The following is a 13,243-nucleotide window of genomic DNA, read 5'->3' as shown; positions in this document are numbered from 1 at the left end:
AAAAATTAATCTAAACTTTATAAATCATTCATTCTAAATCAACACTCTATGAAATTTACTTTACATTTTAAACAGGTTATTACAACACACACACACACACACACACACACAAAGTGCTGTGTCGTGGTTAAGTGCACTTCATGCATGTAATGAGATTTGTGATTAAGGCTGTGTGTGTGTGTGTGTGTGTGTGTGTGTGTGTGTGTGTGTGTGTGTGTGTGTGTGTGTGTGTGTGATGAATATTCAGTGTGTGTTAAACAGAAACACAAGGCTAATGGAGTGACCTCATAATAGAGATGAGAATCAGAGGGATCTATCTATCTCTCTATCTCTCTATCTATCTATCTATCTGTCTATCTATCTATCCTGCTATATGCTGAGCTCTGAGTGAGACGTAAATAAGTTTTCTGAGTGGATTTTATTACCCAATAAATAAAGTCAAGTGTGAACTACAGCTCAGTTTACAGACTGATTCCAGATCAACAGATTGACTGTATATTACAATCACACCCCAGTGTCACCCAGATGAGGATGAGGTTCCCCCTTTGAGTCCGGTTCCTCTCAAGGTTTCTTCCTTTACCAATTTAAGGCAGTTTTTCCTTGCCACTGCTGCCTGAGTCACCTCAGACTTGCTCATTGGGAATAAATACATACAGATTGTGAACTATATACATCTAATAATAATCTAGATTTTTTTTATTCTGTTAATTATTTTTCTTTTATTATTCGTTATTTCTTTTATCATTCCTTATGTTTACCTTCTGCTCTGTGTTTATGTTCTGTAAAGCTGCTTTGAGACAAAGTCTATTGTAAAAAGCGCTATACAAATAAACTTGAATTGAATTGAAAACTTGAATCAATACAAAAATAAAGAAAACATTAAGAAAGATCAAAACTACAAAAGGGTTAAATATATTTATAAAAAAAATGATCAGAAGATCAGATCAGTTACAGACAGACATATGATACACAAATAAATAAATAAAATAGGTGATATAAATAACACGCACATGCGCAGTAACGCAATTTAAATATCATTAAATACATGTTTATTATCCACAAATTTATGTTCTAAAGAAATATGAAGAACAAATAAAGACACAATCTTTTAACATTAAAAAGTAAAAATAAAGAAATTCGTTTAAAATCATTTCAACACATTCACTCAAAATATATCATAAAAACACCCCAGTGACGTCACGTGGTCCGTTCACACGCTACAAACACACGCAGGTCCTCCACGTGCGGATCAAACCACACCGTCTCTTGTGATAGAGGTGTGCGCGCGAGTGTCTTCTGTCTCCTGCGCCGTGGGTTCCGTTTCCGCGTAAGCCTCTGTGTCTGCGCGAGCGGCGTAGCAGGGCATCGGCGCCACGGTGTGTTTCATCCGGTACAGCGTGACGAACACCAGCGCGAGCACCAGCAGCAGCAGGCACACGAACAGACCCACGTACAGGGGCAGACTGGGCAGCGTGGAGGCGGCGCGAGCCGCGGGAGAAACGGAGGTGCACGCGGGATGTGCGGTGGAGAGAAGACGCGCAGGAGGAGGAGGAGGAGGAGCTGATGAAGATGATGGTGGGATAAAGCTTTTCCATATGATCATCATTTTAACATAACAAAGCACAGCGCGCGACTCGGACTTTTACAGATTATTACCAAATCTGATTTTTTTTTTAAATTAAACCTGTGGTTCAGGTTTTTTTTTTTCTTTCAGTTTATTGCACGTGCGTGAAATTTGAGCCCGAGATTTAATCCGAATCCTTTCGTAATTTTAGAGGAGAGAGAGAGAGAGAGAGAGAGAGAGAGAGAGAGAGAGAGAGAGAGAGAGAGATCAGAGCGTCATGATCAGGGTTGCCAGATTGAGGTGGTTGTTTTTTCTGGGTTGCCATATCCTGATCACTTCCGGCTACAAAAGTACATTGTGTTGTTCAGGACAATTTATAAGTGACCAACAATTTACATCTTTAGGTCCAACTGCAGGGTTGCCAAATTGTATCCACATTGTTTAAAATGAGTTTGTTCAGATTGTAATTTAAATTGTATCTAGTCTGGATTTTACAACTGAACAAATTATTTCTATTATAATGTTTGATTGATTGACTGATTTAACAAAATGAGTTACTTTACACCATTACTTTACATTTGTACATTACATTACAGTTCAGATGGGATTAGTTTTAAACATGTAGGTGATTAATGTAATTATTACTGGAATATTCCTGAATCCATCATGTGAGTGATTGTTAACATGCTGCTCATACACAGTAAACACAGGATGTAGACAGATTACACCTGATGATGTGGTAGACTAGTGGCTAAGGTGTTGGACTAGGCTGCAGGTTCAAATCCCAGGCATCTGGCTACTTAACAGGGAAAACCCCAATAAGAAAATAGACACGCATAACATGTGCAGTGTGTGTGTGTGTGTGTGTGTGTGTGTGTGTGTGTTGCCTAAGTGTGTGATAGAAGTTGAAAATATCTTTCACACTATTACATACTGTATTTCAAATGCAAGTCTGTGTTATTTTTCCCAGTTTGTAGCTCAAACACATTGAGGTTGAAAATAACTCTGAGCTCCTGGTTCACACTTTTCAGACTTTTTGAAAGCTAAATCATTTTCACTCTCAGATTATTTATTAGTTTATTGCACATGGCTCTGTATGTGTGAGTGGAGCTTTAGTTGTGAGCTCTCGTTTACTCGTAACTCTGAAAATTTTGTCTCTCAAGTGTGTGTTCGCTGCAACAGATGGTGCTGGCACCAAGCATTCCAATATCTGTGTGTGTGTGTGTGTGTGTGTGTGTGTGTGTGTGAGCTAGTTACTCAGGAATGTCTGTGTGTATGGGTGGAGTGTGTATTTATAAACTCTGTGTCATATTTGTAACATATACTAAACTGAGAAACACAAACCACAGTTTCAACCAAACCAAACACTACAATCCCAGAACGTGTCAAAACTCTCAAAGCTACCAGTGAGTCAGTTAAGTGCTGTTTATCTTTCTATTCATTTATGATCATTTCTGTCTTTCTATCCATGATATTTTTGATGTCTTTAATTAGTTATTTTTAATTAATTAATTAATTAATTTTTTTCTTATGCGTGTGTGTATGCGTGCGTGTTTGTGTGTGTTTTACTAAGGGTTTTACTGAAAAATAAAAAGCTACAGCTGTTCTGTGATTGGCCGCTCGGTGGCGCTCGAACACTTTAATCTCTCACTTTACATTTAGGCTCGCAGCTAAGTCAGGACTCGCGCAGCTCTGCCTGTAGCCACGCCCCCTAACTCTTTACACGCACAGAGTAAGGGAAAGAGAGAGAGAGAGGGACAGACAGTAAGGGAAAGAGAGAGAGAGAGGGACAGACAGTAAGGGAGAGAGAGAGAGGGACAGACAGTAAGGGAAAGAGAGAGAGAGGGACAGACAGTAAGGGAGAGAGAGAGAGGGACAGACAGTAAGGGAAAGAGAGAGAGAGGGACAGACAGTAAGGGAGAGAGAGAGAGGGACAGACAGTAAGGGAAAGAGAGAGAGAGGGACAGACAGTAAGGGAAAGAGAGAGAGAGGGACAGACAGTAAGGGAGAGAGAGAGAGGGACAGACAGTAAGGGAAAGAGAGAGAGAGGGACAGACAGTAAGGGAAAGAGAGAGAGAGGGACAGACAGTAAGGGAGAGAGAGAGAGGGACAGACAGTAAGGGAAAGAGAGAGAGAGGGACAGACAGTAAGGGAGAGAGAGAGAGGGACAGACAGTAAGGGAAAGAGAGAGAGGGACAGAACGGGCCGGAGAGCGACATCATGTCCGTTAACGAGTTGTACGCGTGCGAGCGGCCGTTTAAACTGATCGCGCTGCTCTGCGTTTTCCTCGCGCTGTGTTTGGACGTCGCGGCTCTCGTGAGTCCCGCGTGGGTGACGGCAGAGGGATACGCGCTGTCCCTGTGGGAGACCTGCACCGACAACACGGCCGTGTGGACCTGCGTGTCCACCCTCACATCCGGTAAGCGGAACACACCGGACTCACGTCTTCCGGTACTAAAGAGCCGAGAACTTTAACTGTGCGCGAGTGTGTTTCTTATGTGCACGTTGTTGTGACAGACACACAGACAGACACACAGACAGACGGCTGTCTAACTGTCTTTCTGTCAGTCTGTGCGTGTTGACCACTGATCATCAGTCAGGACACGTGGGAGAGGTTTGTGTCTGTATCCATGGAGATAAAAATCTAATGTAGCTCACGTGTAAAAGTGACACTAACGTTTAACTCCATCATAAATAAATAAATAAAGCCTTAAACTTCAGTTAATCAGCATTTAGTGACTTTCTCACATCATTATTGTTGTAAAGGTAGAAATCACAAGCTGCTGATCTTCAGTGTTCCATCAGGGGAAAGTTCATGAACACAAAACATAAGAACTTTCAGTCAACATCCTGCGAACGTCCCGAACAGAAGACTTCAGAGCTGCTAAAGCAGAATAACCTGGTGTCCAGACTGAATCGTGCACACGACTCGTCCTCATTCGTCACACACACGTTCTGATGATGTTTAACTTCTCCTCAGGTTCTCTGCATGAAGCACAGTTTTAAACACAGTCGTAAATAATCTCTGATGTCTTGGGATTTCTGCTAATGAGGAAAAAATCAGTTTAAATCATTAATCATCAAATCAGCTGCCACATAAACACAACATTCCAGTGTTGAGCTCCATGCTGACATTTAGCTCGATGGTTATATCTGACAGGAATGTTCCTCTGAACACACACACACACACACACACACACACACACACACACACACACACACACAGTTATCGAATGGTGTAGTGGCACTGTAGGTTTTTTTTTGTTTTTTTTTTTTTTTTACCAAAATGTTCTTATTAACTACACACTGAGTGACCGCCTCACACACACACTGTAACATAATTCACACTGAAACATTGTGTGTGTGTGTGTGTGTGTGTGTGTACACTGCACACATTCATACTGCTGTTTGTGAACGTGCTCAATGAACTGTTATAGTGAGCCAGGCTGTGTATGTGTTTGTGGTTTTGTGTGTGTGTGTGTGTGTGTGTGTGTGTGTTCTATAAACAGCTGCAGAAATGTGGAGAATTTTCTACACACACCACAGAACAATGGAGCTCCTGTTACTGGCCCTCAGTCTGTCTCACTGCTTTTTTTTTTTTTTTTTTGTTTCAATCTCTCTCATGTTAGGTCTCTCTCATACACACATCCCTATCTGTCTCACTCTCTGTCTCACTCTCTGTCTCACTCTCCGTCTGTTCATCTATTTGTCTGTTTTTTCAAAATTTTCATTCTCTCATTTTCTGGTTCTTTCTGTGATGTTTGGGTTTCTCTCTCTCTCTCTGTCTGTCTCCTTCTCTCTCACACACACATGAAGGTGTGTTTCTGGTACAAACGGTTTATTATCTGAGACAAGAAGTCCTATAGGGACCCAAGGGGGGGGGGCTTAGACATTCAACAGAGGTTTTAATTGGACACAGAATTAGTCCATGCCCCTGACTTCAGGTCATTAACAGTTTCTGAGGTAAGTTTGAGAAAATGGAAGTAATGTGTGGATCTGTAAGCAGCTTATTATATGATTATTTCCTATAACATATAAGATATTACAGCATGTATCCTGTAGAAATGCACTTTATACTCCAGCTGTGTAAAAGCTGACCGCAGACGAGTGAAGACCTCACTAGAGTTCCACATGTGTTTCTGAATGATGGCTTTTATTCAGCACAGCAGTGAAACTCGAGCGCTCCTCACGCAGCTAATCAAGAGCCGCCGCTCGTCAGCAGCAGTATTGTGTTCCTCTGCACTTAGACACAAGTGATAAAAGATGCCGATGAAGTTCTAACGGGAGACAGACGAGCCGGGCGCAGACCACGGAGACCGAGCAGAGAGACAGGAAACGAGTAACAGTCAGCGTCTGAGGAGGAAAAAAGTTTAGTGTAAATGTACAGCAGCTCAGAGCTGAGCAGAATCAGTGCAGGAGGATGTTTCTCTCATCCTCTCATCATCATACTGAAATAGACAGAAGGAAAATACTAAATAATAATAATAATAATAATAATAATAATAAAAAACAAATAAAAAAAGACTCTCAGTTCTTTCAGTAGAAAGTGTGCTGACAGCAGCTTCACTTTACACTTTACTGTGTTATGTAGTTTTAAATCCTGCCACTTAATGTTAAACGTCTGTAAATAGAAGAGAAGGTTTACTGAAGATAGCTGAAGACTAATAATAACTAGGTTATTATTTATACACTGATTCTGCTGGAATGAGTTACTAACTAACATTAAACACTGCTTTAATGTCTGTGTTACTACAAAACATTTAAATACGTTTATCCGTGAATGACGAGTTCACTGAGACTCATTACTTTAAAGGGCAAGTTTAATAGGCAATTAAAGCTAATGAGGATCACCGACCCCTCCCCCTCTCATCTGCATAATTGTATATATTAATGATGGCATCTGGAATCTAATCACTTTGATTCGCTGTTAAATGACTTTGAAGTTTGACCTTCAGATGCAGCGCTGCGTCTCTCTGAACACTGTAGAGGCTCCGAGAGAAGATTTTTATTGAATGTTTTGTTTTTGAAATTTTACTGATACTCGAGCTCTGAGGATGAGATGACACCAAGACAGCACTTATAGAGAGAGGGGGAGAGAGAGAGAGTGTAAGGGAGAGAGAGGGAGTGTGAGGGAGAGAGAGCGTGAGGTGAGTGGGGGGGGGAGCGACAGAGTGGGGGGGGCGACAGAGTGAGGGAGAGAGAGAGTGTAAGGGAGAGAGAGGGAGTGTGAGGGAGAGAGAGCGTGAGGTGAGTGGGGGGGGAGCGACAGAGTGAGGGAGAGAGAGAGAGTGTGAGGGAGAGAGAGCGTGAGGTGAGTGGGGGGGGGCGACAGAGTGTGGGGGGGGCGACAGAGTGTGAGGGAGAGAGAGAGAGTGTGAGGGAGAGCAAGAGAGAGAGCGTGAGAGTGTGTGAGGGCGAGAGAGAGAGAGAGCGACTGAGGGGGAGAGAGAGAGAGCGACAGAGTGTGAGGGAGAGAGAGAGAGCGACAGTGTGAGGGAGAGAGAGAGAGCGACAGAGTGAGGGAGAGAGAGAGAGAGCGACAGTGTGAGGGGGAGAGAGAGAGAGCGACAGAGTGTGAGGGAGAGAGAGAGAGAGCGACAGTGTGAGGGAGAGAGAGAGAGCGACAGTGTGAGGGAGAGAGAGAGAGCGACAGAGTGTGAGGGAGAGAGAGAGAGATTTTAGATAAATACACAGTAAATGATGCGGTGAAGGCTGAGGTGAGAAGTCTTTAGTTCAGTTCAGATGAAGTTCCAGCTAAAGGAAACTGAGTGATGAAGAAATAAAATAAATTCCAAAATGTTAATGTTCATGATTTAAAAAAATGTTTTAAAGCTATAATTAAGTTGAGGCTGCTGATTGGCCAGCTGCTGTGGCACTCATTATGACCTTCATCAGCGTGAATTACACTTAAATCTGAAAGTTTATCTAGAAGAAGGACCAGAATTTTTAACTCCGCCCCTTTTCTCTGATCTCCAGATTGGCAGATTGCTACGTTGGTGTTGTTGTTGTCTGGAGCCTCGGTCACACTGCTGTGCTTTCTGGTTGCTGTGATTTCACTCTGCAGAGGAACGAACAGGAAGCACTACAGAACTGTGGCTGTGTTTCTCTTCACAGCAGGTAAACACACTCATACACACTCGTACACATACACACGTACATACATATGTACACACACACGTACATACATACATACATACACACACACACACACACACACACACACACTCATACATACATAGAGAGAGAGAGAGCCAGCACTCATTGGGTTTGTCATCATTCCAAAATTTTCTTTAGTTTATTCCGAACAATAAGGTACTGATTCTGGATCAGCTCACGGCTCTCCTCTTCTGACACCACCACCCCTCCCCCTCCCCCTCCCCCCTGTCCTCCCCCTTCTGTGGTTATTTTCTGATGTATTACAACATTTTAGAAGAAACATAAACACGGTCATAACAACAGAAGTGGCCTTAGATGGTAAAATAAAGACCACAGTCATTGTGTGTGTGTGTGTGTGTGTGTGTGTTCAGTTCTCCTTTGGTAACTACTTTCAGTCCAAGTGTGGATAAAGTTCCTGTTATAGTCCACACACACACACACACACACACACACACACACAGCCATCTATTCAGAACTGAGTATTGTGTTATATATGTGTTACAGAAATCAACATGATTATTTTCTTCTGCTCTCTCTTTCTCTCTCTCTCTCTCTCTCTCTCTCTCTCCCTCCCCCCACAGTGGCCCTCCAGACATGTGCTCTTGTTCTTTATCCAATCAAATTTATTGAGTATAGAATGCTGCACACGTACCATGAGTTTAATTGGGGTTACGGACTCGGCTGGGGAGCTACCATTTTTATGCTGGGTGGGGGGATCCTGCTCTGCCTCCGGACAGACATGTATGAAGATGGAATGTACTGAAGCAACTACGCACTTCACACACACACACACACACACACACACACACACAGCATACTGTATAAAGCTGCTAGGTTTGCACTGCAATACTACAAACACTATTTTATACATCCTAACAAATGTCTGTGCTTCCAAATCTCACACACACGCGCACACACAGAGCATATACGTAAAGCTGCTAGGTTTGCACTGCAATGCTACAAAAGAATTAAAGACATACAAACTTTCTATTTTTCTCTGACCTTTGACCTCTTTTTGCAGCTAATGTTAGCACAGTGCAACATTAGCATAGCTGACTGGCTTAGCTAACCTTGCTAACCTTTGAAAATAAATAAGTACTTTATGCTTTAAATCATGTAAGTATGTTGACTTGACCAGTAAGAGCTGATGGAATGTATTCTAAGCCCTGCCCATCTTGCTGAAGCTCCACCCCTGTGTTCGGGTCTACACACACCGCACTCAGCACATCCTGTCTTTGGGTCTCATGACAGATTTCTGCTCATTACAGCTCTGTTTCTTCTTACTGAAGTGTATTATAGATATATTTACTGTTCACACTTTGTATATTTAAGTATAATATCATTATAAAACATATCCTCCTGTAAAGTGTTAATGGAGTGAACACACACACAAACCACACACACACGATGTACAGATTAATATGAAGGATATATTTGTGTTATGATGTATTTTTGTGAAGGATTTGGTGGTGGAGTTACACAGTGTACAAATTTATCTTATTTCCCTATTTTCAATAAGAAATGAATAAATTCTGCTGTCAAATATAAACATTTTAAGACTCTTATTAATATCTGAATGAACACACTCATTATTTATGTTTATTTATAAACTGAAGATGACATTTGACCAGTTGTAAGATGTAAAATAAAAGAAAATAAAAATATAAACTTATAATTATATTATTTATGTCATAAAAGATTTGAGTGCTTTAGAGTGTAACCCCTATAACCAGTTAGTACATCCCAAAATAACCATGTAGTGCTATGTCTGGAAAGTACCACTTCTAACTAAAGGGGGAAACGACTTCTCATGTTACTTTCAACTAATAATACAAAAAAAAAATTGTTTCTTAGAAATGAACAGTTCCTGGTGACACAGTTAGAAATGCAATTCGATTACGAATCCAATTTTTGTTTATTCCTTTGTATAAATAAAGAAAAGTGTCAAAAGATTATTAAAAAAAAACCTACACAAGTTTTATTTCTGTGTCCATCAAAAGCTAAATATAAATTCTATTTTTCAATCGTTTCCTTGTCCTCAGATCACATCACATTTTTATTCTAATAAAGTTTTTACTTTTAAACACAGAGACTGCGTCATGAGTTACTGAGCTTTAGATTACATTATTTTTCTTTTTTTTTCTAATTTATTTTTGTTAAGACAGAGCAAACCATTAACTCACTCATACACACACACTCACATATACACACACACACACACACATACACACACACTCAAACACACACATACACACACGGTTGTTCCCTCACTCCTTTATCCTGGGAGATTTTAGCAGGAATTTTTCCTCAGCACATTGTTCTCTGTGATTCAGATCTGGGGAAATCTTGAAATAAATTTGGATTAAAATGTTTGATTATTATTATTATTATTATTATTATTATTATTATTAAAGTAGATTCAATATAAACAAATAGAATCTGTGCTAAATGACTGAGCTGTAAAAGCAGCAATGACATCGTCTCTGTGTTTCAGTTTCACACGCAGAGAAAGATATCAGTTACTGACATCACAACACAGAGACAGAGACATCAGGTGGTTAGAACATTGTGGGACTGAAAATATCAATAACTTACTAAATGTACTAATCTTCTTCTTCCTCTTATTATTATTAGTAGTAGTAGTAAAGCACACTCACCCTGCCCGATGTTTGTCTCCTTCACTGAGAAACATCTGGTCTATAATTTATCACCTTCACACAGATTTATTAATAATTAACTTTTACTTGCAGCCAATCAGCAGCAGTTTATTTGTCCTGTAGTGTGTGTGTGTGTGTGTGTGTGTGTGTGTGAGCACTAAAGCAGAGTTTATTATTTTACTGTAAACTGTAATTGACTAAAAACTTTATTAATATTTAAAATATATATTTCTTTACACATGAGCGATCAACGTAAAGAATCTAAACATAAATGTATAACATGAATAAACCATTATAGAATTCAGGATATCTGGCCTTCACCTGTCTATTTATCAGGAATGACCTTAAATAAAGTGGGAAATGAACACCTGAGTGTGTGTGTGTGTGTGTGTGTGTGTGTGTGTCGAGCAGATCTACAGCATGGCTCAACTGGTCCCACCATCTCTCAGGGTAAGAGGGAAGTTTACTACAAGACTCTTCTCTGTTCTGCACCGAGGTGGTGGGATGAACTTCCCTAGAGGTCCAGACAGTGGTTGAAGACCTACTTATTCAGGAAACACTTCAACTAGCACTTCTTTCCCAATCTTTTGTTTTTTATATATATATATATATATATATATATATATATATATATATATATATATATATATATATATAATAAAGGATAAGGCCATGTAAGACTGTAAATGTAAATGTGTGTGTGTGTGTGTGTGTGTGTGTATGTGTGTGTACGGAAGTACTATGAGGTCATGCATTATTATATTTTGTCTTTCTTGCTTTTTTTCTTTCACTTTTACATCAAACACGAGTCCCTGAGTGAGTGTGAGTGAGTGAGTGAGTGAGTGAGAGTGAGTGAGAGTGAGTGAGTGAGTGGATGGTGATTGACAGATACAGCTTCACCTACAGAGACTTCACACCTGGACCACCAGAGGGAGCTGCTGCACTGAGTTCGTGTTTCTTCTATCACCCTCTCAGATTCCTCTAACCACTAAGATGTGTATCATCACCTACACTATCATAAACATCTTAAACATTTACTAAAAAATCTAAACTAAACCTAATCCATCTTCAGTATGGAGCCTTAATTTAAATATTTAAATTATATATATATATATATATATATATATATATATATATATATATATATATATATATATATATATATATATATAGTAAGAAGTTGAGGTTTTATCTCAAAGGTTCTTATTTCTCTGGGGTTATTTACACAGAAGCCTTTATTAAAATAAACCCTCAGTAATATGTGTCCAGAGAGACACGAGACGCAGAGCGGAATAATAATAATAATAATAATAATAATAATAATAATAATAATAATAATAATGTTATAAGTAGTAGTAGTGGTAGTAGTATTATTATTATAACACTTTCTTTACCAACAATCTTCACTTCATGAAGATGGAGCTTAAGAGGAAGTGGATGAGGGATATTAACAGGTTTCAGACACAGAACTTTAAACTTTTGACTTCAGCTAAAGTTCCCAGACGGTGTCAAATATTATTTTCCTCAAACATCTAACAGAACAGTGTGAAGTTTATGATGATGATCTGCTGTTATTCCATAAAGAGATGAACATAGACATGATAAAAGATGTGTTTATGTAACACAGCCTGTGCTAAAGGGCACTGGTCATGTGGTGCTGTTTCAGCTGTGGAAACAGAACGAGCAGGATCTGTGAAGTTCCAAAACAGATCCAAGAAAAACACAAAAGAGCTGGAAAACATGGGGGGAGATAAGCCTGATATCTCTAATGCAACTTTAGTAAAGATCTTCTGAACCACAATAAATGTTATATATAAACACTGTAGTATATTGTTTAGAAATAAAATTCAAGACAAAATGATGACATGATTGTGGTGATGCTGTTTTATAGAATATTTATATATTCAGTATGTTGTGGGGAATCACTTCTCATTAAAACAGTGTTTTTGAGTCTTTAACTTATTGTGTACTAATAAACACAATAAACCTGTTTACACATTAATAGATTACGCAATATTTAATGTACACACGCGCGCGCGCGCACAGACACACACAGACAAACACACACCGAAACACACACCCACACACAGACAAACACACACCCACACACAGACAAACACACACCCACACACAGACAAACACACACCCACACACAGACAAACACACACCCACACCAACATGGGCGTAAATTTCATTTAACAGTAGGGGGACAATAAATATAAAATTTCTCATGAGCAATTTTTGAAGGGGGACACAAATAACAGTCTAATTGTAGACACTGTATGTCCCCACAGTGAGAAACTTTGTTTTTATCATTATTATTTTATCATTATTATTGATCAAAGTTTTTCTCGAATGCTTTGGCGTGTTAGTTACAGTGCACTAATGCAACTAGCTATTGTAAACAAGCTAACGTTAACTAGCTATTGTAAACAAGCTATTGTAAACAAGCTAACGTTAACTAGCTATTGTAAACAAGCTATTGTAAACAAGCTAACGTTAACTAGCTATTGTAAACAAGCTATTGTAAACAAGCTAACGTTAACTAGCTATTGTAAACAAGCTATTGTAAACAAGCTAACGTTAACTAGCTATTGTAAACAAGCTAACGTTAACTAGCTATTGTAAACAAGCTAACGTTAACTAGCTATTGTAAACAAGCTATTGTAAACAAGCTAACGTTAACTAGCTATTGTAAACAAGCTATTGTAAACAAGCTAACGTTAACTAGCTATTGTAAACAAGCTAACGTTAACTAGCTATTGTAAACAAGCTATTGTAAACAAGCTAACGTTAACTAGCTATTGTAAACAAGCTAACGTTAACTAGCTATTGTAAACAAGCTATTGTAAACAAGCTAACGTTA

The 13,243-nt window shown here is 39.3% G+C and overlaps 1 protein-coding gene across 2 annotated transcripts; it reads left to right on the top strand.

Moving 5' to 3' along the window:
- The first annotated feature begins 1,435 nt into the window (after window positions 1-1,435).
- On the top strand, window positions 1,436-8,708 carry LOC113646864 (transmembrane protein 47-like). Of its 2 annotated transcripts, none has more exons than XR_003441541.2 (3): window positions 1,436-1,575; window positions 7,541-7,681; window positions 8,302-8,520. XR_003441541.2 is itself a non-coding variant. In XM_027153337.2 (3 exons), exons 1-3 carry the CDS (start codon window positions 3,785-3,787, stop codon window positions 8,481-8,483), a joined length of 522 nt encoding a protein of 173 aa, XP_027009138.1. In that variant the 5' UTR covers window positions 3,650-3,784; the 3' UTR covers window positions 8,484-8,708. The 2 variants fall into 2 exon arrangements, 1 of the variants encoding a protein (XP_027009138.1); XM_027153337.2 differs by lacking the exon at window positions 1,436-1,575 and adding an exon at window positions 3,650-3,983 and having other exon boundaries at window positions 8,302-8,708.
- Window positions 8,709-13,243: the final 4,535 nt, after the last annotated feature.

The sequence above is a fragment of the Tachysurus fulvidraco genome, chromosome 26 (genome assembly GCF_022655615.1).
Source record: "Tachysurus fulvidraco isolate hzauxx_2018 chromosome 26, HZAU_PFXX_2.0, whole genome shotgun sequence".
Taxonomy (NCBI): domain Eukaryota; kingdom Metazoa; phylum Chordata; class Actinopteri; order Siluriformes; family Bagridae; genus Tachysurus; species Tachysurus fulvidraco.
The sequence above is the reverse complement of the archived record's forward strand: the minus strand, read 5'-3'. Positions and strand labels throughout refer to the sequence as shown.